The sequence below is a fragment of the Hemibagrus wyckioides genome, linkage group LG06 (genome assembly GCF_019097595.1).
Source record: "Hemibagrus wyckioides isolate EC202008001 linkage group LG06, SWU_Hwy_1.0, whole genome shotgun sequence".
Lineage (NCBI taxonomy): Eukaryota > Metazoa > Chordata > Actinopteri > Siluriformes > Bagridae > Hemibagrus > Hemibagrus wyckioides.
In genome coordinates this window covers 17,850,633-17,878,403 of record NC_080715.1, presented here as the reverse complement: position 1 = coordinate 17,878,403, position 27,771 = coordinate 17,850,633, and the positions used below count along the sequence as shown (strand labels likewise).

At 38.3% G+C, this 27,771-nt stretch overlaps 2 protein-coding genes across 10 annotated transcripts; both read right to left on the bottom strand.

The window, feature by feature from the left end:
• Nucleotides 1–27,771, bottom strand: lmo7a (LIM domain 7a). 9 transcript variants are annotated; one of them, XM_058390958.1, is made up of 26 exons: nucleotides 27,514–27,770; nucleotides 21,572–21,606; nucleotides 20,364–20,554; nucleotides 19,041–19,263; nucleotides 15,104–15,133; nucleotides 14,346–14,457; nucleotides 13,695–13,837; nucleotides 12,862–13,483; nucleotides 12,331–12,519; nucleotides 11,988–12,102; nucleotides 11,019–11,180; nucleotides 9,608–9,783; nucleotides 9,450–9,513; nucleotides 9,072–9,122; nucleotides 7,681–7,706; nucleotides 7,120–7,227; nucleotides 6,873–6,965; nucleotides 5,639–6,102; nucleotides 5,277–5,318; nucleotides 5,058–5,113; nucleotides 4,714–4,872; nucleotides 4,227–4,428; nucleotides 3,753–3,947; nucleotides 3,161–3,269; nucleotides 2,552–2,654; nucleotides 1–2,019 (listed from the first exon to the last, which is right to left on the bottom strand). In XM_058390958.1, exons 4-26 carry the CDS (start codon nucleotides 19,241–19,243, stop codon nucleotides 1,997–1,999), a joined length of 3,447 nt encoding a protein of 1,148 aa, XP_058246941.1. In that variant the 5' UTR covers nucleotides 19,244–19,263; nucleotides 20,364–20,554; nucleotides 21,572–21,606; nucleotides 27,514–27,770; the 3' UTR covers nucleotides 1–1,996. The 9 variants fall into 9 exon arrangements, with proteins under 9 accessions (XP_058246941.1, XP_058246942.1, XP_058246940.1 ...); XM_058390959.1 differs by having other exon boundaries at nucleotides 21,572–21,602; XM_058390957.1 differs by lacking the exon at nucleotides 21,572–21,606.
• Nucleotides 15,140–18,510, bottom strand: LOC131353887 (LIM domain only protein 7-like). The gene is made up of 3 exons (XM_058390967.1): nucleotides 17,849–18,510; nucleotides 17,418–17,555; nucleotides 15,140–17,015 (listed from the first exon to the last, which is right to left on the bottom strand). Exons 1-3 carry the CDS (start codon nucleotides 18,202–18,204, stop codon nucleotides 16,253–16,255), a joined length of 1,257 nt encoding a protein of 418 aa, XP_058246950.1. The 5' UTR covers nucleotides 18,205–18,510; the 3' UTR covers nucleotides 15,140–16,252.

The following is a 27,771-nucleotide window of genomic DNA, read 5'->3' as shown; positions in this document are numbered from 1 at the left end:
CACTGTTAATTATTCTTTTATTCAACAGTTTTACACATTTAGTTGTTACATAAAACATTCTCCAATTTGCCACATTGGCTTGACAGCCTTAACACTACCTTACAGTACACAGGATATTCACCACAAATAAAAAAAGGTGCCATCATGCCTTCTAAAAATTCAGCCTACAGTAGGAGGCTGGTAGGTGTGTGAGATGTGGGAAATCCTCATTTCACAAAAAAAATTTTCAGTGAATATTCAATCACCCATGGAAAGTCAATTGCAATATCCAGGGTCTTTGTGAGGCTGCATATAAATGATCTGTTTTGCATGGACAGCAGAGGATAATGTTTTGGTTTGCCTCTTCCTAAATGAAATAGAGTACTAAAAATCTTAAAAGCACTAAAAGCTTTAATAGTTAAGATGTTTTTAAGGCAGCAACTAATTCATCCAGACTCTCTTACCATGAAGTACAGCTAAAAACTTAGTCAGATTTTGTTCTTTTAAAACATTAATCCTGATATATTCCATCTTAAAACATGTGACAATTCATTCAGCTATTATTGAGACTTTAGAGCAGTATACATATATTGTTGTTTTCACTTCACTATTGCTCAAATAAAATGTCAAAAAAAGATCAAAATGAAATGAAATCAAAATGAAATTTTCACTTTGCTGAAACAGTATAACAGTACTCTATAGAAACTCTTTCTATATGCCATATGGCTCAAAGTATGTAGATACTTGACCATCATATACCTATGTGCTTTTTGAAAATCTCATCGCAGATTTAGTCCCCCTGTGCCATTATAACTTTCCACAGCATTTTGGATTGCGACTGCAGGGATTTGCCCATACAGTCACAAGAGAATTGGTGAGGTTAGGCACTGAATTTAGACAAGATGGCCTGGGATGAAGTAACTATTCCAGTTCAGTGCGGTTGAGGTCACAGCTCCGTGCAGGCCACTAAAGTTCTTCCATAGTAACCCTGGCAAACCTTGTCTTCATGAAACTTTGTACACAGGCTCACTGTCATGGTAGAACAGGCACACTTTGTTCCAGATGTTATCAAATAATGTTATACAATATGCAAATTTTTCAGCTGCATATAATATGCAAAATTAAACTGATTAACGATGTGATAATAAAGAGTAAGTGTCCAGTAAACTATGTGGGTTATTGCTGTAACCTAATCAGATGTAGTCCATACCCTGTTTGCTCTGCACACACAACCCATTGTTTTGAGATATGTAGAACTCCCTACATACAAACAACATATGATCCAACACAACAAGAAATATCAATAAATAGCTCAGAAGCTCATAATTGTATGTCATATTAAACTGGGGATCAATTCAATAAATTTATACTAAGCCATACATTTTGGTTTGGTCACTTTATTTACAAATATTGGTGAATACATTTCTATTGTATGTATTAGATTGCTTAACTTTGTGGAAAATCTTACTTCAATGTCTTAAATGGATGCCATAAAACTCTTCCTACAAACCATATCACTTTTAAATATATTCTTAATATATTTATTCTAAATAATCGTTCCCCATCACAAACATAAAGGCACGGTGAAGAATAGATGACAGGATATTTGCTAACACACCATAACATACAGAAGTCTGATGAAGATAGACTTGAAAAGCAATGAAAAAGAGACCTTCATGACATATGTCTAACATGACAAATCATCAGGAACTTTCATGTGTGCAGAACACAACGACAATTATTTCCAATACATTGCTAAGTTCTAAGTAAATGCATATCCCTTGTACTTTCTGCAAGCATAGTTAATAATACTTTATGGAAACTTATAACTTTACCTCTCCCCTCTTAATAGGTCAAAAGGAAGCAGAGATGTTTAAGCAGGTGTACCAGGTGTAATCTGTTATCTGTTATGAGTCTGTTATCCCATAATGTTGTCCTCATGCATAACTCCAGTATTAGTGTTCTTGGTTATGTATGTGGACCAGGTTCTTCCTCAATCTGCTTTAATCCAGTAAGGTCACATGGCAGTTGGCTGCCCTGCTGTAGAGGGAACACCATTTTTCATAAAGTCAAAACAACCAAAATTCTTTATTATTTAGTTTGACCTTTGATATACAGACTGGTGACAGATTAAATGAAAAACAGTGGCTCTGTTATGCTGTAAGAGGCATTTTGCTGGTGTGCTTTGAGTTCATTTTTCTCTTTAGAGAAAAGCATCACTGAAAATCAATACAAAGTTATTCTGACTGATCACTATGATGAAACATTTTTATCCTGTCGGGAGTGGTCTTGTCCAAGATAAACATGTCCCTATCCAGAGGGCACAAGGGTTTGCTGAATGGTTTAAAAAGTATGGAAATTATGTAAATCATATGCTTTGGCCTTTAGAATCATCAGATATCAACCCAGTGAGAGAATTTTGACTGACACATTAGGCATTCTCATCACCACCATCATACCAATTGTGGGGATATCTTTTGGTTGAACCATGTTTATTATCCCTCTAGTACAAGGATTTTTCTTTTAATTTGTCACTTGTCTCTATTTATGTGCAGAGTGAAGGATGACTTACTTTTGACTCGCATATAGCAGGAGGTACAGAAGAGCTGTTTGTTTCGTATCCTGACTTCAGCTCCACTTTCTGAGCCGCCAAGGTCAGCTTTGCATTGAAAGCACTGAAATATGAGACACAGGGATGCAAAGTAAGAAGACTGTGTGTAGGCCAAGTGCATACTCACCTAAATGGACAGATGATCTCTGACTCAGTGAGGCATTAAGGTACCTCTATCATAATAAAAAAAAATCATATGAGAGGAAACCATTCACCAACAAGCCCAAGAACAAGCAGAAAACAAAAATAGACACAAGCATATAAAACATACAAAGCTGTTATAATGGGGAGCCCAGCAGGGATTATGCAACTATGTTGATATGCAGAAATAGAAGAAGGAATGCAGTGAGAAAAACTGTAAATTCTCCAGAAGCTCGATTGTTACAATCATCCTGATGCAGATGCAACCATTCCAGAGAGACAAAATGTTAGCTTCAATTATTCATTATTCCTTTTTCATGTATGCAAAGTGAGAAGTATCTGAGTAATTAGGTCTGAGTAATGCAGGTTAGACATTAGATATTAGGTTAACCCAAAACCCAAGAGAAGGGAGTTCGGAAGAACTCTCACCTTAAAGCAATGTAAATGAAAACAGAGCCCCAGGGACTCGATGATCATTGCTGCTCCTTTGCCAAGTGTCATATCACAGTAAGTACACGTTTTCTTGCCACTGACTGACCTAAATTACAGAATGTAAACATGACCTGAGAAACCAGCAAAATGGACCACCACATAATTAAAATGACTGTTCAGGGACACTTAACATGATACACTACACAGGGCATTAATGGATTTTGGAAGTGTAAGTATTATGAACTCTATTCTCCAAGTGGGTACTGATTTGTAAATCTTGGGCACTGTATAATGCCAGTGTAACATTGTAAGGCTGAGGGCTTTGCTCTCTCTCTCTCTCTCTCTCTCTCTCTCACACACACACACACACAATCACACGCACACGTGTTTAATTGGTGGTTTTACAAAATATTAAAACGTTCAATGCCAAAGAACTGTGAAAACAACAAGGCAATGCTAATAGCTCAGTATTTCATGGCTCCTAAAACAAATCTCAAAATTCTGTTTTGCAATAAAAAACATTCATCTTTGAGCTGTTAATGTGAATTATTTTCAGACAGAATTCAAAACTAACAGTGCATCCCTGTACCTGTTTCGTGAGGATAGCTGATTGTCAGGTTGTGTGGGGGTGGTGGAAGTGGACTGGGGCAATAACGGCCTATTGGAACTCAGAGATGAATAAGGACGGCTATAGTCTGGGATGGAGGAACTGGTCCCCGGAGTCCATGATGACCTCCAGGATTGGTGATTTTTTGTCATGTCCAGGTTGTCCAGAGACTCACCTCTACCAAGTCAACAGAAAAGCAAAAGCACACACTCAGCCACTTTCATATAGTTATGGTGTTATAGTGAACGTCGTACACCACTTAAGGTATGTTTACTATATATTTAGAATTGACTTAAAACTTTTTTTTTATGAATATCTGAATATATGAACATGAATATACCTCAAGGAAATAAAGTTTATAGGAAAATAGTCACAGAGACACTGACCACTATCCTTCAGTTTGTTCACATACTCTTTTTGATCCTGTCAGGTTAGCTAAATATAACATACACTGACCTCCTCATAGGAACGTAGACAGGCTGTTTGTTCACATTGTTGACACTACTTTGTCGTATCCAGTTGCTGTCTGGCTGCACTGAAGTCTTCTTTTTCATGTCCTGAATGATCTGCTGCCTTTCCGCTTCAGCCTGAGATGTCGGCTCTTTCTTATTCTGGTCGACCTTATTCAAAAAGCTCTCACCCAGACCACTGTTTACAGCTGGAAACAAGGCATGATTTGATCAGAACCCTGGGATAGTATTATAAATAGAAATACACATGCACAGCATCACTTCATTTCAAGCCTGCAGAAGCTGTTGTAATCAGACAGTTGGCTCACATGTATAGCACGTATACATGGCTTTTGTTTCCTGAATCAGGTTCTGGTGGATATTGATTGAATAGTGAAGACAATCAGACATGATTACAGTGATGATCATAGATTTTTGCTGATCAGATGATTGGCTTGGCTTCATAACTGACATGGTTGCAAGCCATGGCCCACCTCTCTCTGGGTTACTGAATCTCATAGCACTAAGGATGTTTCTCCTTTCTAGTTCCAGCTCAGATGCAGCTTGCTGTCTCAGGATATGCGGATCTTTCTTCCTTCGTAACTCTTCCTCCAGAAGCCAACCCGCCAGACCCTTGTGCTTGCTATACACACCTGCATACAGCCGCACACACACACTGACACGGCTCTGTACTGACCACACTAACTGTGAGTTCTGCGAGTTAGGTTCATTAGACCAGAACTTTGTCTGTGTAAGTCTTAGTTCAGTTGTCAGGTGGCAGGATCTGATACAACTTCACATACGACACACTTTGTATCTATTAATTGAACATACTGACCTTTAATATCAGTTCTTTCTTTGTCATCCAGCTCTGGAGTAGATTTGGATTTGGCCCTGTAAAATTGTTAACCAAGAAGAATGCAAAATTTATATAGGATATGTATGAGTTTCTAAAAACAAAAACCTTTTTTTCTAATAAGGTAGTTAATCTTGTTAAAAGCTTATCAGGTGCAGTTTGTCACATGCAGTGTGTCTACAAATAAATTATGAAATTTACCTGTGTGAGTAGGATAGCTCAGGGAAAGCATACTCCGCATCACTGTGATCAAATAGCAAAAGCAGCACAGAGAAGCAGAGGTTTATAGCATTCACAAACAGATGGACACAAATAATAAACACTGTGGTCTGTTTTGTGGTTTAGTCGTTAATGCATGACACACAACAGTGAGTATTTGTCATTCACAGCAGAAGCATGCAGTATTATATACATGAGAATGAAACATGGAGCCACTAAAATGCTGCTTCAGCAAACATGCAGGGTCACAATTACTCCAAAGTGTTAAATTAACAAATCTATACCTTCCATTATTTTTCAGCTAAAGTTTGCTTAGGAATCTAATAGAGATCACTGCTTCTTACTTTGCCTGAAGTCTCTGCTGGGCCTCTTGGCGCCTCCTCTCCTCCTCTTCTTCTCTTTTCCTTTGCAGTCTCAGTGCCTCTTCCTCTCTCCTTCTATTTTCCTCCGCCCTTCTTTTAAGCTCCTCTTCTTCCTTCTTTCTCTGCTCTTCCAGTCGTTTAATTTCTTCCCTCTTTTTCTGCTCTTCTCTTCTTTTCCTCTCCTCCTCAAGGCGCTCCTGTTGCTCCCTTCTTTTCCTCTCCTCCTCAAGGCGCTCCTGTTGCTCCCTTCTTTTCCTCTCCTCCTCAAGGCGCTCCTGTTGCTCCCTTCTTTTCCTCTCCTCCTCAAGGCGCTCCTGTTGCTCCCTTCTTTTCCTCTCCTCCTCAAGGCGCTCCTGTTGCTCCCTTCTTTTCCTCTCCTCCTCTCTCCTCTCCTCTTCCTCTTTGAGTCTCGAGGCCTCCCGTTCCATCTCAAGGCTCCTCACCTCCTGTTTAGTGGCATAACAAATATTTCATGTTTTTTTTGTTTTTTTAAAGGATTGCTATTTCTTATGTTTGTATTTTTAAATGCAAGCAAATATTGTACATCAAGGTAATGTTCAACTGTCAAATGTAACAACGACAGGAGTCAAGGGACATGATTATGAGTTGTGTACAGCAATGTAATAGAAATTGTACAAAGTGCAAATTATACCTAATAATGTTTTGGGAATCATTTTTACTTAATTCAAGTTTAACTATTTCTCTCAACTTAAACTTTTCCTTAGATACTCTTCTGATGAAAGGGAGAAACTGTATAGCTTCTGCTCAGTTGGAATGGAAACCTGCACCCACACCGGCCCTTTGTGGATAAGACTGGACACCCCTGATATAGGCAAATATTACAGGCAAACAAATTACATTACTGCTATATAAAATTAACATAGGCATGCTTGCTACAAATGTTAACTGATTATTGCTTTAAATCATTGATGGAATTGCTATTATTTTATAATACTCAGATTGACTACATGTTGTTGCTGGTGTCCTTTGGCTCCTGCCTGCTCCCAGCATATATTTGATCTGGCACAGGTGTTACATCGGATACCCTTCCTGACGCAACTCTCACATATTTTCTGGGCTTGGGACCGGCACTAAGAGATAAACCCTCAGTGGCTGGGTTCATTCCCTGTCTGGGATCCTTAGCCACTGGACATTTTAAGTAAGGCAACTCTATTTTTTACTCAAGAAACCTGATTCTTAATAAAACACTTGATACCTCTTGATATTGTTTTGTGACTTCTGTTACAGCCTCTTGCTGGGCTTTCCTAAACTCCTCCTTTAGCTTTTCTTGATCGCGTTGATATTTTTCCTGCAGGAAAGCAAATGAAAATTTATTTTTAAAAATAATAAAAATAAAATGTATCCTCTGAGAGCAGTCTATAAAAAAATAAATAAAGGCTTGAAGATGGCATAACTTGTAACTATGTTATCAAACTTAAAAAAATAGATGGTGCAGATGTTACCTGGAGCTGGCGATCCTGCTCTTTTTGCCATTTCTCCTGTCGTCTGCGCTCTTCCTCTGGGTCCCAGGACCAGCGAGTAGAGGAGGCTGAGTGAGACGGAACTGGTAGCTAGAGAACACCCCAGGCACATTTTTGTCATTTAGCCAAAAAGTACACATGGGGTTACTAGACAACTACAATTATCACTAGTAATTTGAACCCAATTATGATTGTTATAGCTATGATTGTATACATTGCTTGTAATTTGCATTACTGTTTATTCCTAGGAATTACATCTTCTGATTATTTTAATGTTATTTATTTTAAAATTCTTAAATGATCAGAATTTAGAAATATTTAGAAATATTTTACCATTTTCCCCTGGAAATGTCATTTTAAGCACTTTGAGCTGCAGTTCCTGTTTTTATATTTTGAGTCTTAACAAGATATCCTGACCGCAGGCAAAAGAAAATGTAAATTCAGTGCTTTCCCATGCTATTCTGCTTTTTTTTATATCCTCTAACAGGCTGACTACAAGTTATACTTGTTCTACAAATATGATGAGCACACACTTTCACTTACATCTGCTATCTGATTTTCAGATCCACCTACAAAAAAAAAAGAAAGAAAATTACATCAGATGTCTGGAGAGCTTTTTAAAATGGCATCAACAAAAATAATTTCATATAGCCTGTAACATGGAAATAAACACAGTAAAGCCTTTATTCTCATATTTTCTGTGTATTATTTCCAATTTTCTTGTGATTTAGTCACATGCAAAAAGCTGGCAAAAAGTACCAATTGAAAAGAGCCCATACTTTCCAATATAAATAGTCAGATGCTGCATGCAAGACACCAGACCCATGCTTAGCACAGCATGCAAAGGAAAGAGGAACATTGTGTGCACCATAACAACACATATCACACAACACCCTACTATAGCATTTGCATCAATGGCCTTAGGCACTAATTCCTAATAGGCTCATCTCTAACTTTAGAGCAAGAGATATAGACATGCACACCAAGAGGGGAAAACAGCATGCTAATCAGTATATCTCAGTATTCTTACTGAATAATTTATTCATGAATGCAATATCTGACACAGAACTGATCCGAGATGGCCTAGCATACATTCTATCATTGAATCTAAAGCTACGTTCACATACAGTGTGACATACACATACAATTTTTTCGCCGAAAGTTGGCAGTTGATGTACTATGAAGTCTCTTATAGACATTCCTACTAGTGGTTGTCTTAGTAATAACATTTATCAGTGGATGGCACCCACTTGAGAGAAAATCAGTTTTCTTGCCACTAAAATGAAACATTCTGGAGGGAAATTTGGCGTTTATATAAAATTCACATGTGTATATATGCATCATGTCATACTAGATGAAGTAGAAGCAGTTGTTCTTTGCCATGGATCGTGTGAGGTCTGCTGTCTTCACTTCCATTGTGAAATTAACTTCTCTCTACGCATGCTACATCTAGTCAGCAATGGTTGCTGTAGCTCAAGTTGCCAGAAGTCGCCAGCTCTCATTGAAAATTAATGACCTCTGGTTACTTTGTCACTGCTAGTTGCTGTATGGGTGAACGTAGCATTAGAGGTCTTTGGGTATTTATATGGTTTTGGTATGCACTCTTCTGTACCCTATACTACAGTTTTGACTACACAAGAATTGTTCAAACAAGAAACTGCAAACTTTTAAACTACGGAAAAAAACATTTCCCTTTTTATGTTTTTTTTGACCCTGGGGCTACTGCAGACAGCATATCAGTGTGTTGATGTGGAAGGACAATACACACTCAGAGAAAGAAACCACAACACTGACTGTGTTGTCTGCAGAGCCTGAGGGAAGAGCACATGGGTTACAAGGACTTTGGCTGTGAGGAGGAAAAGGAGGATGGCAGCATGAAGGCCTAGTAATGCCCAGTACTGAAAATACATAGTGAACAGGGGCTGCTCTTTTACCTTGTTCAAAAAACTCCGATCTCCTTTTAAGGTTTTTTAAAGAAATGGGTTCTACATGGATAATAAAAAGATTAAAGAAAGGAGAGAGGTTGAGAAAAGGACAAGGAACAACTCAAGAAAATGAAATCCAGATTCATGGACTGACATTTGCTAAACATTGCACTGAAAATAATTTTGTTAATATTCTTATAACAAATTGACGGTAAATTTAAAAAAAAAAAAGAAATAAGAAAACTGCAATGCAATATGCAAAAAAACCCAACCAAACAACAACAAAAAAACTAATACTCTACACACCAAGCATTAAACACAACATATAGTGCACTCATTCTGTGTAGGCCAGTCAGGACGGGTAATTCTTTGAGAAATATGCTTTACCTTCATTTCTTAGACGCACAGGTTCCTCATTAATGCCACCTTTAATGCCATTGGAAGGTAGACGCTACAATAAAGTACAACAGAGATATAAATTCATTCAAATTATATTAAAGCAATGAATAATCACATTTCTCATGTTTAGTGCTTGAGGTGCTCACATTGATAGGCTGGGAGCTGACATTCAGAGATTTCACAGTGGGATCCATGGCTGGGCGTGAGGTGAAGTCCAGGCTCATGTTGCCATATGGCTCAGGGGAACCTAGAGGATCCGTACTGGTGAGATTGATGACCTTATGGCTTTTAAATGGAAGGGAAGGTAGGTCTTTGCCCCAGTCTGATAGTTGCGTATTGACAGTCGTAGATTTTAAAAACAAAGAATTAGCAACTATAATACCAGACACATGACTACACACAAGCGTCTGACAGAACAGCTTTTACTATCAGGTCTATGCTTCTAAAAGTGGGGTTTGACAGACAGACCTTCCCCTTCCCCTGCCATGCAAAACACAAAGCACCACACACCAGTATTACCAACAAGCATACACCTCCATCCACATGTACCCAGTGAGAGGATAAGTACATACAAACAAATCATGACATTAGTATTATTAGGTATTATAAGTTAAGAAGTAGACAGAACCATATAATACTAAAGTGAGAAAATGTATTAATAAATGGAGAAATGTATTAATAAATGTATTAATAAATGGATTCATAAATAAGAATCCTAATGGTATAGGCTTGCTGGTAAATATAAAGACTGTTACTAAATAGCACAGCATAGTTTAACATACTGGTTTAATACTGCACTAATCACACACAATACAAGGATATAAATACAGTGAACATACAAACATGTACCCATGTAGCATAAGTAAGACAGATGTTAGGATCAGAAAAACAGAAAGAAAAAGTTTGACAGGACATTAGCTGACAGGCAACTAGACAGAGAGACTTATGCACCTTGTTAGTTAAGGTAAATATACTGTAGTGGTAGGAAACTGAATACTAACTGACTATTTTTCAAGTTTCTGGTAGGTCTCCAGATTCTTACAAATATTTCTTTTAAAAGTTAGTCTTATAGATTATTAGAAAGTATTATATAAGCAGTATAACCGATTGTTATCTCAACACTATGTGGAGAATGCTTGTATTATTGAAACACAATAATTTAATTGTGCCTTTAAAAAAACTACTATCAGTGTTACTCATTGCCCTTAAAGATTGATGTACACATCTTCTATGTAATGGTATGTGGTTCCACCAGCCCAGGAAGAAGAACACTCCCACAGTCCTACTTCAAATGACTGCTACTACAACTTTCAAAACCTCAAAAGGAAATGCAGTTTTGATTTGAGAACACAGCCTAACTAACTGACTGTATTACCAAGCAGTGACACTGATTAACTCTTACAGTACATTGAATGTTTTGCTTTAATAGGAGACTTACTCCACTAAGATGGTGTGATCACATGCATCTGCAATACCTGCAAGAGTCACTTGAAGGAGTTGTTTCCACAGATCAGACACTTACAATGCAGAGGAATATGGTGGAAGGCACAAACTTACTGTTCTTTCCCTGCCTGCGGATGTCCATAAACAGGCTACCATCCTGCAGGGCTTTATCCATGCTCCTTTTCCACTGTTCATAGCTCATGTCTGCCACCTTCTGGCCATTCACTGCCAAGATCTTATCCCCGACCTGCAGGTGGAACAGCTCTGCTGGACTGCCTGTAAAAAAAAATGCACAAATACACACATTTTTATGACTCAGGGAAAGACTGAAAATCATTAAATCACTTCATCTTGCGTTTATTAAGCAGAACCTCATGCCGTCTTTCTAGATTTTCACCCACCACCGAGCGGATTCTCTCTATCTATTTTGGAGATATATGCAACACATATTTGATTCGTATTACAAATCAAATTGCCACAGACAGATCCTGAGCTGTGATTCATGGCTGTGAAGGAAATAGTTTCCATTGTCAGTGATTAGATTTGCTGAACCCAATTATAAAAAGTTCCTTAGCTCTAGACATTCTTGTGGAAACAAGACTAAGTCAAGCTTAGAATGAGAAATAGCAATTTTATTCTTTTTAACAAACCATAGTAATTTAAATGCAAATCGCACAAGTTCAGTACTGAAGCCAAAAGAGTTCTATATTTAGTAATTTAAGAATAAAGTACAATCTTACAGCATGTCCTTCACCTGAGCATCGAAAATAAAACATTTCTATAGAATGTTTACAATAACATTTAACTGAAATACGTACAGTATTAGTGACTATATGTGAGCTTTCCTGGTGCTGTCCATGTGCATAGTAACTAACAACATCTGCAATGACCTAGAAAATTCTGGTCTACACTGCCTTATTAAGTACTGCAGATAGTTTGCTTCAAGCTTACAGCTGAGCACAAGGAAAGATTTAGAGTTAACTAATATATCACTTCTCTTAGTTAAGAGTGCATGATTAAAAAGATGAGGAAAGAAGAAAAGCCATTATATGGTATAATAAAACAAATCTTATCCATCTATACCTTGTTTTATAGATTTAACAATGGCTCCTGTGGAGTCCCAGTTAGTCTGGAAGCCAAAGTCATGGCTGCTGTTTGGTTTTTGGTTCAGGCTGATCCTCATGTCACTGTAGCTTTCCTAGAAAATACACACAAGACAGTTCAGGCAATAAAAAACTATCCATTGGCCAAAGATACCAGTAAATGAGCTCTGAGTCAAAAATGATATCTTAGCAAGTAAATACACATATACAATATAATGTTTACATTCTTTTCCAAAGCCATCATACATTTCATAATGAATATTGCTTTTTGTTCACATTAGTGCAAGCAAATTCTCATAGAAAATACTAGGCCCTAAACTCACCTGCTGTGTGCTGCTGACAGGAGAAACTTTGGGTTGTGGGGCTACACGGCTGACTGGAGTGATAGCAGACGAGGGCTGAGAAGGGGGAAACACTTGCTCCTTTTCCTGTACAGAACTGGTCCGGGAATTAATTGTAGTATTCATACTACTGTTTGTCTCACCATTAAAGTGCTTCTGAGGGTCACCCACCTAGGAGCAGTTAGTATTAGTGTGCAGTTAGTATTAGTGTGTAGTGGAAAAGTTGCTAAATTAGATCACTGAATATAGCAAAACATCAATGAAAATAAATTATACTACACAGGATATAACCTCTGTATAATCACTATTAAAGTTTCAAGTGGCATAAAATACACAGACACTGAAAATAACAGCTCAGGTAATCATTTACATGGCAGACTTGTTTATATAGCATAAGTGTATGTTACTATACTTTCTTTAATAAACTTCACACTGTCTATATTCATCTTAGTTTCAAACAGATTACATCAATTCTTCAAAACATTTTTTTTTAAAGTGAATAAAACCTCTCACCGTATAGGAACGGGGCAGGGATGCAATTTTGGCATTTGGAGCACCAAATGGTCTGGGAGTGATGACAGAAGTGATGCGTGCAGTATCTGATTTCTGGTAGCTCCTAGGGAGTGAAGCAGAAACCCGAGGTGCAATGGGCTGCTTTGCTTCTGTTGCCACCGGTTTATACAAGGATGTCTGGCTTTGGTCTTGCCTAGGTGCAGGGGTAGGGGTAGCAGAGATGCTGGATTTTGTAATTGGTTTTGAGCTGCTGTTGGCCTGCAGTGTGGTGCTTGTGCGAGTTGACTGAGTGGTGCTGGCGGGCTCTAGTAGACTGGGTTTGCTGGTGGCACTGGTTGGAACTGGATCATCCAGGAGGCTGTGGCCATGCCCTAAGCTGGACTGGACAGGACTGGATGGAGCATCTGTCTTATCTGTTGGCAGGCTGCCAGTCTCAGGTTCATCATCTAGCAAACTGGGCAGAGAGCGCACTTTAGATCGGCTCAGGGAGTAGGGAATATCTACGGTATTGCTGCGGCTTGGTAAAACCCTGGTTTTGGGTGTTGGTTCTTCAAAGACATCCTGGTCATCAGAAGTGGAGAAGGTAGAGAAGCGATTCCTGTAGCTTGGCTCTCTGCTTTCCCTGCATAGTGAAAGAAAGAGGAGGACTAATTTAGCCATTATTAAATTACACTCAACACACAACAAGCTGAATTTTGCTTAGTGCAATTAGGTTATATAAACATTTGCAGTACAGTAAATACAACTAACTGCTTTTATGGCTAGGGAAAACACATAAGGTACCTAATAGACACTTATTATCAAGCAAATTTCTGTGTGCATGTGCCCTTTACCTCTCCTCTTCCATTTCCTTAAAAGTCTTTGATTTCCTTCTGGTGCTCCCTGAAGTAAGTACCTCGATTTGTTCTCTCTCTTCTTTCTTTTTCATGATATCTGAGTTAACACTCTTGCGCCTGTTTTTCCATTTTGTGAGATCCTGAAAACAAGACAACGATGCTCAAAACCGCAACCTGCATTCACGTATTCAGTCAAAGACAAAGATAGAACAGCAGAGGGTAAGAGACAAAGAGAGGTAGGGAGAGGGAACAGGCGGGGGGACGTGGACTAGATCTGGGGCCCGTATGTGACCTAAATTCTTTGTGGAGAAAAAGCCCTTTCCAACATAGTCACCTTCACAAACCAGCTTTATACTCAGAAACAGAATGTGACTTTGTGTGATCGTCACATTTATTTCAATTTTTTATGGTACCTTAAACACCTCAGATTCTACAAACCTTATAAACTTGAAACATCCTTTAAACCATAGAAAAAACACAACACATGCAGTGAAGTGTAACACAAGGAAACTACAGCCACTCTCATAATATAGTAATGAGTAGATCATGAATATATCTTAGGACTAAATAAGCACAAGGTAAGAAAACTGTACTGTTGTCATTGATTCATTGGCACACAAGAAGCAGAGCGGTCGAGCTGATACTCACATCCTGCCACTTGTCTTCATTCTCCTTCACCTGTTCACGCATCTTCTGCAGATCGTCGTAGCGAATCTTTTGAAGTGCCTGCTCAACAGGGATGTCACTCAATGACATAGCCCTGTCAACAAAAATTCATAGAGCGATGCTTTATGATTAAAAAAGTTTATTGAATGTGTCATTCTGAAAATAAAGGGGGAAAAGAGAGAACAAAGATCCCCATCATTCATACTGAGCTTATTAGCATGGATACAGAAAATACTGAAAAGGGGGCACAGAAACCAAAGTTACCCAGAATGGTTCATTCAAAGATTTTACAGACATATGCCTTTTATACAGAATAAATCATATTTCTTAGTGTTAGTAAAGCTGTTACATACATACATCCATACATGCATACACACATAGATTTGCAAAAATATAATTAAATAGTAAAAATAAGTAACACTATGGTGTGCTAACTCTGTATATGTGAAATCGGATAAGGAATAAGGAATGCTCTGGATATTTCTTGAATTACAAATGCACTACTCCTCACTACAGTGCAATGCAAATGAGCTTTTATTAGCTAGTATTGTGGACATCTGTTGATTCCTCTTTCTCTGTTTTGTGGTGAAATGAGTTGGACTGCAGCCAACAGGGACCAAAGCAATGTAAGTAATGTTAGTGTTTAGTGCTGGGGCAAGCAGAACCACACAAAAGCAGAAGGACATGACAAAACAACTGGACAAACCATGCCACATTCCTGGCCCCAGATATCTACTCACCCATCACTATCTGAGTTCTTTTGCAACAGTCTAGAGAACCAAAGAAAACCACACAGAAGACGGTCATATTTTGTGTACTTTAGACTGGCTGACAGCGACAATCAAATGCAAAATGTTTCAGATGTAGTTACCAGAGAATCACATTTTCTTCACAGTGCAGAAGGGAAACACATGTACAGTGGATATTATACCATTCTACACCCTGCAGTGTGGCTGCAGACTTGTTTGAACACAAACTACTGGAAATAACTTACTTGAGGGAAAGTTAAAGGTACACTAACTTCACAGGGAATTGTGCTTCTGTAAATGTTATGGTGACATAACTTCATAATAGGTTAAAGGTGTGAATATATCATACCAACTCTGCTGTTTTACTTGAAAATTACAGGCTAGGGTGTGTTTTGACTGTACATTTCCATAGAGACAAATGTGAAATTTTTTGCTTTTACCGCCTCTCATGGCAATGGGGAATTTCTAAGTAGCACAGCTTGTTGGCAGTCTTGTAAAGGGTGGCTGTGTCTGGCAGTGATATTTATAGACATTACTCAGGTTTTCACATTCCTCGACAGCTTTGGTCATTACACTCCCACTTCCACAAGTCTGTGTGAACCTCTGAACCTCTTTTAGGGAATAACTAGCTGACTGAAATGGAAGCGGTCTTGATATCTCATTTCCGTTAGGTGAATTCATCACAAAAGCTTTTAGTAATACTTTTATTTCACACAAGCAGAGTAAGACAAAATGTCAAGCAATCCCAGTCCTTAAGAAAACAAAATAATTGCAAAAAACAGAACTGTTATTCAGTCACTTATGAACAATTAAATAACACTCATGCTTTTTTGGAGTTTTTTAAGCCTCATGCATTCTTAATGTAATGGTTTCTATCTGAAAACATATTAGCAATACACTTTTGGAGATAATAAATAACACCCAAGTACATTAATTAATACTGTTTACAAAGTTCTCTAGCCTTAAGTGTTTACATAATAATCCAAATTATTATTGTCAGTAATCACAGGCTTAACGAGCAACCGAACACCATCCGAAAACGCACTTAAACAATCCATGTTAGGCTACAAATGGGATCAATAAAAAAAGGGATATCAGACACCATGAAAGCATGCAGGGCTTCAGGTCATTCGTACAGCCTCAGAAGCCTAACCTCTCCACCATCAGCCTCTTCTTATATCTTAGGCGACTGGCCTCTCTGATGGCTTGCCATTTATGGAGATCCTCCTCACTGCAGACTGAGGGCACACTCGGACCTGTTTGAGTTCCAACTGACCTCTGAGACACTTCTGTGGGATTCTGGAAATGTGTAATTCCAAGCTTCCTAACTAGCATATCATCTGTCTTTTGGTGATCGCCCACCTTCTGTTTTGCATGCTTTGGGACAGCCACCTGTACTGGGGGGCACGGGAGGGATATCTTGTCCTGAAGTTTCTGTGGCAGTGCCCAGAGCTCAGGAACAGGCACAGGGTGATAGTTATCAGGTGCTCCTGAAAGGGGGCGCTGTTTAGACTGATGCTGTAACCTGCGAGCGATCACATCATCTTTCTCAGTGTCCGGGTAAGTAGATTTGGCACCGCTATGCTGAGTGACCACTCTGATAGACGGCTCAGACTTGTGATGTAAGGAAAGTAGACCCCCATATTTCATCTTGGCCAGCTCAGTGTTAGAGTAGAAGGCACATGTGCGGCGGCTAAACATGTCATCATTTTCCAAGTCAGGGAGAATGTCCTCAGATACATTGTAGGGGTCGTTAGGGTGTTCTCGCCCTAATAGATGGTGTTTCTTGCATTTAATGAGTCTTGGGCCTGAGGTGGGGTCCGGACTAGGCCAAAAATCAGGGAGCTGAAATCTTTGGGCTCCATAAGTGTCTTGAGTGAGCGTGAGTGGCTGTGTGGTAGGACTACAGATCAAATGAAAAAGGAAAGAAGAAGGCAGAAAATTTTCAGAGAATAGGGATAGTGTGAAAAAGTACAAGACAGCAAAGCAAGGAGACAGGAGTAAAAAGGGCAGGATCACTTTTTTATTTTCTCATTTGCAGGCTACTTAATTTGTTCTAAAATACAAATTACTTGTGCAAAATATATGTGAAATACTACTGGCGTATGTGAGTTCATGCTATATGATACATGAAACCAGACTGGCATAGTGTTAGTTATTTAATGAGATTAACATTCTAAGATGAATGTTACGTGAAGTCAACAGAGTAGGTCCGTAAAGAAAAGCTCAGTAGATGACATAGTTATTGTGTGAGTTTAAGCTAAATTGAAGCCTGTGCTACTGCCTGCAGGAGTGTGACAAGGACCTGGGAGTGATGGGACTGAGCTGTGCTGAAGTTTGTGCGTGTGAGGAAGGGGGTTCAGAATGAGAGGGAGAGGACACACAGAGCTGGGGAGTGACATCACAGTCGGAGTCCTCTGAGGATGAGCCAGACTTCTTCTGGCTAGTCGCAAGTCAGGCAGGTCATAAAGAGAAAGCACAGAGAAGGGAGACAGGAAAGAAACAGAGAGAGAAAAACCCAAACGTATTAGCCAGGAGAAAGAATGAAGCTATAGGAATATATTCTGATCACATGCAAAGACTGAAGTAAAAGCCCATAAATATTTATAGTTGAATGAAACTGAAATGTCTAGCTGTTAAAAAGACTTTGAAAATTAGCAAAAATAAAATGTGTAATTTGAAGTTATATCTAAGTATTTAATGCCAGATGTTGTTTTTCAACAGTGCCAGACAGACCTGAAGCCCTGGATCTTTCTGTACCAGGGCCGACGCTGAGAGCCCAGTCTGATTTTCTGCACATGCATGTCTTCCTCTGGTGTCCAAAACTTTGGGAGAAATTTATCAAAGTGCACAGTGGAAATAGGCTGGGCTACTGTTAAGCCCACTTTACGAGCATAAAGGTCATCTTGAACAGGATCAGCATAACCAATTTCATCATCTTCTTCCTCCGAGTCATCATACATGTAGACGTCAGCAGACGCAGACCTCCTAGCAGCCTTCTGAAGAGGCCTAGACTCACTGCTGCTCAAGAGAGAGCCAAATGGATGAGTAACCGCATGTGATGCCTTATCAGCACACATTAAACGATCCATAAAAGCCAATATATTAAACACAAAATGTAATAAAATGAGGTAGCTACAGATTTCAATCAAACCAAGGCAAAAATTCAAAACACAGCAAAAAAAAATTAGTGGTGAAAATGTTAGCGATTATTATGTTACACCGAAGCACAACAGTCTCTGGGAAGTGTCTGACCTGAGATAGGTCAATGTTGGTTGGAGCACATTAGTAACCATGACCTTTGGCCTGGTGGTTTGGGGCATAATGGTGGATTCTCTTGAGGTCATAGGCAATGCAAAGTTGGTGGGTGTGGCGACACTTGAGGTGTGAAACCGGCGGCTGGCCAAATCATCAAGTTGCAGATCAGGGTCTGGACGTTCAGCCTCTGAATCGCTGCTCTCATAACCAAATGACCGGGCAGCTTGGGTAGAACCTTGAGTGCCTAATTCATTGGTAGAGGACGAGTCTGTTCCTATCCTGTCACCATATGGCCATCATCCAGTGTTTGGCACATACATACAATACATGCATACAGGAAGAGTCATACGCAAATGTACAACACAGTGTGGCATAAATAGGTAATGCATTCTGAAATTTCCACTTGTCATTACCAAACACATAACCTCACCAATCATATAAGATAATCCTACACATAAATAGCACCTTTCAGTCATCTGTGCTGTCAAAGAAACTGAAGCTTTAGTTTTTCTCCAAATTGAAACACTGATGTGCTTAACTGCCCTGCCATAATTACAGCCTGATTTTAGTTCTCATTTAAGTCTCATCTACTGTAATAGATAATGCCACAACTTGAGTCACCTTGAAATAAAGAATTACCCTGAAGTCTGTTTAAGAAGAATGACATTACCTAGAGAAAGAGCCATCCTCCTCTGTAAACATGGGACTCGCCCAGCTACGTCTGTTTTCTTCACTGCCAATGCTGTCAGTGCGCTTCTTGCGTAGTGGTGCGGGAACGTAGCCCGACTGCTTGTCTTTGCTTGGCAGAAACTGGTTGAACTGACTGGTGGTCTTTGGGGCGACCACCGCTGAGCGGCGATAGTTTTCTGACATATTGAATACCAGCTCTGGTTCTTCGTAGAGAACAGAGACATATAGGGTTAGAAAATGTCTCCAATACAAATGTATAAAAAAACAACAACAGCAAAAGAAGGAAGCTGATTTATAAGCTGTTATGGAGTATAGGGGAATGTCTCACTAGGGTGAACATAGCAAGTCTGGAGAACTAACTAATTAACCTCCTAAGGAGAAAATCAAATTCTGATGGACAGAGTGTAATAGGAGGACATTTGGAATAAGTACCAAAACCAGCAGGTGTCTGCTGAATATCACACATGTAAGAATGTGGGGGAAAAATCTGAACAACTGCATGACTGTATTCATGTGTTCAGTTTGTTTAAAAGGCAAATCAACCAGCAGGGGGCACTATGCATTTGATTTGCAAACTAAGGAGCCAAATCACATTTTGACAAAAACATGCTCTTAAATACAGTATTGAGACAAAAGCAGAGCCCACCCTTTTGTTTTCAGTGAAATGGCAATTCAGTACCCATCGTCAGCATGTAAATTTCATTTTCAGTCAAACAGCACATATGTACGAACAGTACTTAATATGTAGGTCATTATTAAAGTTCAGCATTCCACTGTTTGCCCATTATGTCTTGTTCCCTTCATTTGGTTCATTACTGTTATTGTTCATAGACCACACAAAGATCTTGTGAAAACAGAATAAACTCGCTCAATATTTTATTTGTAATACTGAGTTTTAATATTGACCTGCGTAAATAATTACTGCATGGCTGTTCGAAGTAATATGAAATTAATGTACTGTACATTTTCACATCATAATCATTTGTCAAAATAATTAAGTACTGTATGGTCATTTGACTGAAAACAAATGGCTGGTCTCTGCACAGTACTGAATATATGTCAAGCTCATTGACCTTTCTAATACCAAAACTATAAATATGTATGTCTTATTTATTTTTTGTTCATCCAACACTATTACACAAGCCATGTCAAGAGCATATTATCAAATATGAACAAAAGCAAATATGCAGCTTGCATGGTTTAAATGCATTACATACTAGAAGAATTCATGAGAAACATTTTTATAACAGAAGCACAAATGCAATAAATAAAAGGTAAATATCTGGGAAATTTGGGGTCTTACCTTTAGTGCTGTTTTTGTGTCTTGGGGTGTCTTGGGGATATTCTATGAATCCAGGAGTCAAGTGAGTTCAAGCAGTCCAATGAGTCCTTTGCAGCCTGTAATGGGAAGAGCTCCTGTCTTGTTAAGTGCCAGCCGTCTCCAATGCCGCTGTCTCTTACACTGCCCCGTGAAGAAGCACAATCTTCAAGTGCCTGTCGAGTACAAGAGGGGAAGAGTGTCACCCATGCACACACACACACATGCACACGCAAACACACACACACACACTCCAACTTGACTCAGCTCTTCAGAATTTCTCCAATTCTCAGTACAAAGACTCAGTCAGACACTGCTTTTAAAAATGCTTGTTTTTTTTCTATTTCTCATGGAACAGAACCTGTACACAAAGGACTTTATCCATGTTTTTTTATGCTTATAATGGGCTCACTGTGAAAGACACTGTATAAAGAAGACTAACATTGGCTTTGACCACCACAGATGAGACATGCTTTGGCTTGCTAGTAGAAACCATTCACTGTTGTATGTATAATACATTTTGGAGCCTGTCCATATTTTACATTTCATTCTAAATATTCTAGATAAATGATCTGTAATAATGCATATAATTAAGATTGCGAACACAGTAATCGCAGAATACCAGCTACGATTGGGTATGTGCTAGTTTTACTGTGTGCTCTAAGATTTCATGCAAACACTTTGCTCCATTCTAAACAATATTTGTTTGCAATGCCAGACTGGACAGACTTGCAGCTTTAGCTTTAAACCAAAATTTAGAGCAATATTTTATTTAGATTGCCCTAATCTGAAAGTGTTTTGCAGTTACAGTCATGTCTCAGTACTGTAACCTACTGACAAAACATACTGGTAAATATTTTTAACAGGAAGGAGAATAGTTGGGTATGAATGTCATTATCAGTATATTATATTTATCCTACAGACAGGTGGGTGAAACCAGAAGCATTCCATGTTTCTAAGTTGACCCTGAAACCCGCACATGGCTGTTACCTATTACTAGGTAACAAGGAGCCCATAAACCACATACCACTGCTTGGGAGCAGTTGAAGTAAGGGGTTTTTACAGATAAAAAAAAAAACAGCAATTAAAACCACTACCCACATTGTATTAGTAATCACTGTGCAACTAATGTATGACGTAAACATCATGAACATTAGACATTAAAGGAATTTATGGTCAGCATTTACACTTACATTTTTAAGCCTCCTAATGGTCTTCTGATGCCTGCCTGAGATAAGAGCTGTATGTTATTAACTGCTCACAGCGTGGGAAAAGGACAATAAAAGAATACAGAGATTCTCACTGAAAGAGCTGGAAAGTGAGAGCACAATCCAAATGGTGCCAGCCTCCACGCACAACACTGCACAAAAGGACCCATGTCAGTGCAGTAGGGCAGAAAAACACACTGACTCTCACCAGTCTACACATACAGGCCTTACACAACTAAGTCAAATGGTAACATTAACACTAACAACCTGAACATTCACAAGTGTGGCTAGTTAAGGCCACTCCTAAATAAAATCATAAAAACTCTTCGCTGCAGGAGGTTCAAAGGGCAACCATAAATGTAAAATAACCGACATAGTACAGTTAGACACAGGAGCTTCAAATGAACTGCGAATTATTTATGGGTATTTCATGTATGCCCTTCCCTAGTCCTTCAGTTCTGTCACCTCACCGATGTCTGGATGAACATTAATAAAAGCTAATGAGGCAGATTGTAGGATTTTTTATCTATTTTTTATATAATTCCAGTAACTGCAGATTACTACTCCCTGACACTGTCCCTCATTTCCCACTGTGCTTTTTTTAGTAAGGTACTAAAGTGCAAGACTTGAACATTTTTCACAGCTTATTATTCAGCTATTCAGCTTAAAGCAAATTGTTCAGAAACTACAATTAAATGAAAGCATGTAAATACTACAACAGAGAGGAATTTTGGTCTTCTTGTTCTGGGCGTGTAAGGAGTTAAATAACTTTTGGAAAAAAAAAAGGCAGATATGGTGTGACTAGACTGTGACAGTGTGAAACATACAGCCATCTCCATACAGTACATTCTTTGAGATGTTAGGAATACAATAGCAGGAGCAGCACATGCCAGGGAACCTCTGAAGTAATAACAGTGGTACAGCTGGATGAACCTGCTAGAAAAGCATGAACTTCACATACCGTGCAAATGGAAAATCAGCTACACAACAGTGGCAACAACCCGTTCCAACAACCAGTAACACTGATTTTTAGATGAAATGAAACTCATCAATCCACTATAACAAAGTTAATTTCTGGCCTGACTTCTATAATCAAAGGTGAGAATAGTGCTCTCTGGCCTGTGGCTTTTAAGCAGAAGGTGAACCAACACAACAGGTGCTTTATACTGGATGTAACAAGGTGTTCAGTCATCTTGATCATACAGATTTATTGCTCCAATAAAGGTTGTGAGAGGGGACAAAATTCCTCTCTCTTTCATAAGTTGTAACAAAGTCCACACTGGCTGTTGGAGTGGAAATTTCAGGAAACATTTACACTAGCATGATTGCTAATTTTAACTTAAGTGTTCTACAAATCCTAAAGACTTCCATGGGGAATGAGTTCAGAATAAAGAACAGCTTTCTGCTCAAAGCCCAGGGGTCTGACTATGGATTCACATGATCAGCTCATGTGAAAGAGAGATATAAAAATGGATTTAAACAGAGCATTGTACTATTTCTCTAACACACACACACTTCTCCATTTCATATTTCTCATGGGCTCTGTTTGTGGTGAAAAAGGAGCTACTCAGAAAAAGAAAAGTCATAAATAGTTCATGAAACATCTATATACTGTTGGACATTTATTAGAAACCATAATCAAATCAATAACAATAAAAAATGAAACAGAAACTGTTCATTGTAATATATCCTATACCACAATGTCATGTCACTGGTTCTGTAGGTTGTACATGTTGCCTACCAAGACCAAGGTAAATAAAAGGTAAAAAAAAAAAAATAAGGCAATTTCTGAAGTATTTTTATCCATTGAGTGATTTTATGCTTTGTAGCCTAGTATCTGTGTTTGAAATATAAGGTTTTGAGGTATATTTAAACATCTGCTTCAAAAAGATGGCCCCGGAAAGGCAAATGGGAATACAGTGTCTACCTTAAATGCTTTAAAGAAAACAGGCTACTTAGTACTGGTCATAAAGTTTGACCTAGTGTTGTGAAACGTGGAACTTCTTCCATGACACATTAGTCCCTGATATTTCTACATATTCAGTTCAGTTGAGAATTTGTAACTTTTGAAAATCCAAGTGAAAGTCTTAATAAACACTCAGTTGTGTTCTGTTTCTACAGTAGGCAATATAGGTTTAAGAATTGTCACAAGAATTGTAATGGGCCAAAAGCCACTGATACACAGTAAAGCTGTCTAATACTTTCATGATCATAAGTCACCTGGATAGATCACCTGGGTAGATCACCTGGGCTATCAATCCAGTAAAATTCTCTACCCCTCAACAGACCAACAGAGGTCATGCAGGTGGAAGCAGTTGTATAGACTTCCATCTTTGTGCACAAAGATACGAGCATTATAAAATTACTATTAACTAATATATAAATAATTTGTTGACTATGCAGTCATAGAAAGAGCAGGTGGATTTCCAAACCACAGAAACTCATGCAAATGCTCTGTATGAGAACAAGAAAGGCAGACACTCTAAGGGTGAGGCAAACCCTTCACTTATGAATGATATGAATGTCTGGTTTTCAAGCTTAAGTATGTCATTGCTAGTACTCTGGTGATAGTATATGTACAATCTTTGTAAGGAATGGTATTTTTTCACATGCCAGTCTTCACCAAGCCCTGGCAGGGAAACTGTTGTGAGACAACAAATCAAGTCAAAAAATGCTTTTATAAAATACAAAAGCTTTCATTTAGAACAATATGTTGTCAATTTGATTTCAGGAAAAGGGTGTGTGCACACGCATACCATATATATTCAACCTGCCTACTGAGCTATTAAGACTTCACAGCAGTACTCATTAACATTTAGCTGGTAAATAATTTGCGTAAATAAAAACGACACTCAAACTTTTCCACTTTACGTCATTCATTTTTTGAAAATTTCTACCTCATAGCTCACATCTTGACCATGTACAGAAAGCATGACGTGATGACACTAGCTGTTCAAGAGGCACAACAGCCTCAAACAACCCAACCCCCATCATCCAGGGTATGGCATAGCTTATTCACCAAACTCCTGCCTTTCACAATTATGTAATGCACAACTCCATCAGTTTTCTTGTGATAGTGACGACCATACAGAACTACACACCCAAAGAGCAAACACTGTATTCATCAAGGCATCTGTCCTACCATTTTGACTCAAGTATCAAATTTCAATGGTTTGAATGCCTCTGAAGTGAGAGTGCAGACATAGAAACAATTTGAAAATCAAATGAAGACAAACCCAGGGCACAGACAAAACATGAAAAACTCTCAAGAAATACTACAACATTGGTAAAAGCTGTGCTGAAGTAACCATGGAATACATAGAGTTTATGGGCCACTGTTGATAGACAACTGTAGGTGTGTAGTTACTTAATTCAACTTGTCTTTCTTTGTAATATATATTTTTTTAAAAGGTAGATGTTAATTAATGTTTAAGAAAAAAAGTTTAAAATTAAATTTATATTTAGCCTTAAATTCCAAGAAGAAGAAGACGAAAATAATCCTAATCTTAATACTATTCACTGAACATACAATGTATTATATAATGTATTTTTAATAATATCTCAAATATACAAGCATACACACACATAATGGATAGATAGATAGATAGATAGATAGATAGATAGATAGATAGATAGATAGATAGATAGATAGATAGATAGATAGATAGATAGATAGATATGTGTGGGTAATTAATATGCATATATAATTACACTCTGTAAAATGGGCCCTAGGTTTAGAACAAGAGAGACCCAAAATATACACATAGCACCTGTTATCTTTTGCATTGTCATTATATGAAACGGCAATGAAAACCTCTGTACTGTGATTGAGTATTAATATTATCTGACATTTCACCAGGATGTGTTCAGGTCATAGTCTAGTGACTCCCATTAATTTACAATGTGAGTATTAGCTATTACTGTTTAAAAACATGTATACATACACTTACATTAAAATGAGGTACGGCCTTTGATTGTCATGTAAATGTAAGAACTAAGAAAAATCAAAGAGTCAAAACTCTTTTTATAACACTGGTTATCATTCATCTTAAAGCATACTGCTCAGTAAATACTATCAATTATTCACTACCTACACTAAAACTAATTGCAAAATGTGCTCTCACAAGGAAGTCTGAACCTGATGATGGGTGTTGCTAGGTGAAGATGTTAGGTATTTCCTGCAACTTAGGAATCACATCAAGGCACATTTTTCTGTAATCCACATATAAAGACACTACACAAGTCAGACACCAAGTATGCTGTGTGCTGACATTAGAGTGGCATAAAACTAAGGAGGAGCCCACTTGCTGATGACTGGGAACTGCCTATCCTGCTGAGATACCTGCTTTTCATGGTCTGATGAGTAATGATGAAACAATGCATTTAGCTGTTTGCTTATCTGGAACGTTCCATATTAGCCTCTCCTCTTATTGCTATCTGGATGTTATGAAAAACCTTTCATTTTACTAGCAAAGTATTACGATTTAGACAGAGATATTATAACACATGTTATTACAGCCATAGAGTCAAAAGCAAGCACACTGTCAACATGTATATATTATGCACTCTAAAGAGCACTACATGTCTATATGGCGATACATCCACAACAAAATTCAATCATTACTAATTAGTTGCTAGTAATCTTTAATTAATCTGAAAAGCAGTAGATATTGTATGAGCTTCCCAGGCAGTCATGAGTCTGTCCTGATTTTATTCAGATGCTTCAGGTTTTAATAAAGTGAAATTGACATAGAAGCTGTTGTTTATACAGGGTTGAGGTAAGCATGAACCTCAAGCTACACAAAAAGAGTGTTTCAAAAAAAAAAAAAAAAGACAAGCTAAAAAAAGAAGCTAACTAATCATGTCTTACTCCAACTATCAACAAGTGACCTTTCCATTCTATAATTAGAGGCAATACCCTGCCTGAAACAGACCTGACAGTGGACAGGCACAACACCACACACAGACACACACACAGAAACCACAGGGAGCAGACAAACCACAGCTGATCAGTGTAGTTGCTAGGACTAGGAAGGTGTGGCATGGTTACAGTCATTAGCAAAGCTCACTTTATTGTACCTCAGCTCACAGTTGTGACACTGACCATGCTTAGGTGAGACAACAAAACAGAAATGCATAGCTTATAATGTTAAATTATGAATGATCAAATCATTCTCTTTAATAAGAACTGTGTATGATTTAACATAAGCATAGTTCTAAAATCAAATGAATGAGCTTGTGTTACTGTGAAAAATCTGACATGATCTGACAACCTGTCAGTAAAATGAACAGACAGGCAATGCTTGTGTTGCTTATCATAAACAAGACAGCATTGCTATCATGGTGAACATGTTAGAGCTGGACCACCCAGAGACACACCTATGAAAGAACTGAACAGGTTGTTCAACATGCCATGTTTGTTTCACTCTACTCTCAGGTGAAGAGCAAATCTAACACTGAGGATAAATTGTCTGATAAAACACATACATATAACAATGTGAACTTTTGAAGGAATTCTCAAACCTCCTTCAGTCTATAAACTACTGATAGGCCAAGTCAAGAATTTGATTTCATATCAATGACAGTGATTTGACATTCACTTCCTTTTTGGTACAAACAATATGCGCTAGTTATATCTAATTATACAAGTGACAAACATTGCAACCTGAAGCCTGTATAACCACACTACACTACAGCACAAGCTGTAGATGTGATTATTGACTCGGTTAAATTTAAACTGAGGGTCAGTAGCACAAGATCATTTTACATGGACATGTGGACAGCGCTGGATATCTGTCAGAGTCAACATGTTCTAAACCATAACAGGATTCAAGCATTTTCAACATTGTCACAGCAGTGTCCTCCATAACAAAGAGTCAAATTTAGCAGATACATTTAAAAAAAAAAAACATTCAAAAAAAACTTACCTGATAGTTGTGTTTGTGTATGTGTCCGGCACTTTTCTAGGATGAAAAAGCAGGGATACTTTTAGTCCAGACACAAGCCTTAAGAAGGATGTTGACGTTGTCCTGTCAGCAGGAAATATGTGCCAAATTATTCAGTCAAGTTATAATCATACAGGAATTCTGTGTGCACACAGTTCAGAAATCATTGCATCCAAAGTTCAGAGCTTCTGTGAGCTCAGCTGGGGGTTGAGAGGAAGTACCTCAGGTAGCAAATAAAAT

Excerpts from the sequence above, each read along its gene's own strand:
- LOC131353887 (XM_058390967.1), bottom strand. The coding sequence starts at position 18,204 with ATGGATCGTTTAATGTGTGCTGATAAGGCATCACATGCGGTTACTCAT. Across the intron at positions 17,556-17,848 it reads AGAAAGATCCAGGGCTTCAG|CCAGAAGAAGTCTGGCTCAT; the intron begins GTCTGTCTGGCA and ends ACTTGCGACTAG. Across the intron at positions 17,016-17,417 it reads CTCAGTCCCATCACTCCCAG|TCCTACCACACAGCCACTCA; the intron begins GTCCTTGTCACA and ends TTTGATCTGTAG.
- lmo7a (XM_058390958.1), bottom strand. The coding sequence starts at position 19,243 with ATGTCAGAAAACTATCGCCGCTCAGCGGTGGTCGCCCCAAAGACCACC. Across the intron at positions 9,784-11,018 it reads CCGCAGGCAGGGAAAGAACA|ACTGGGGCAAAGACCTACCT; the intron begins GTAAGTTTGTGC and ends CGCAACTATCAG. Across the intron at positions 3,948-4,226 it reads GTCTACGTTCCTATGAGGAG|AGGTGAGTCTCTGGACAACC; the intron begins GTCAGTGTATGT and ends TTGACTTGGTAG.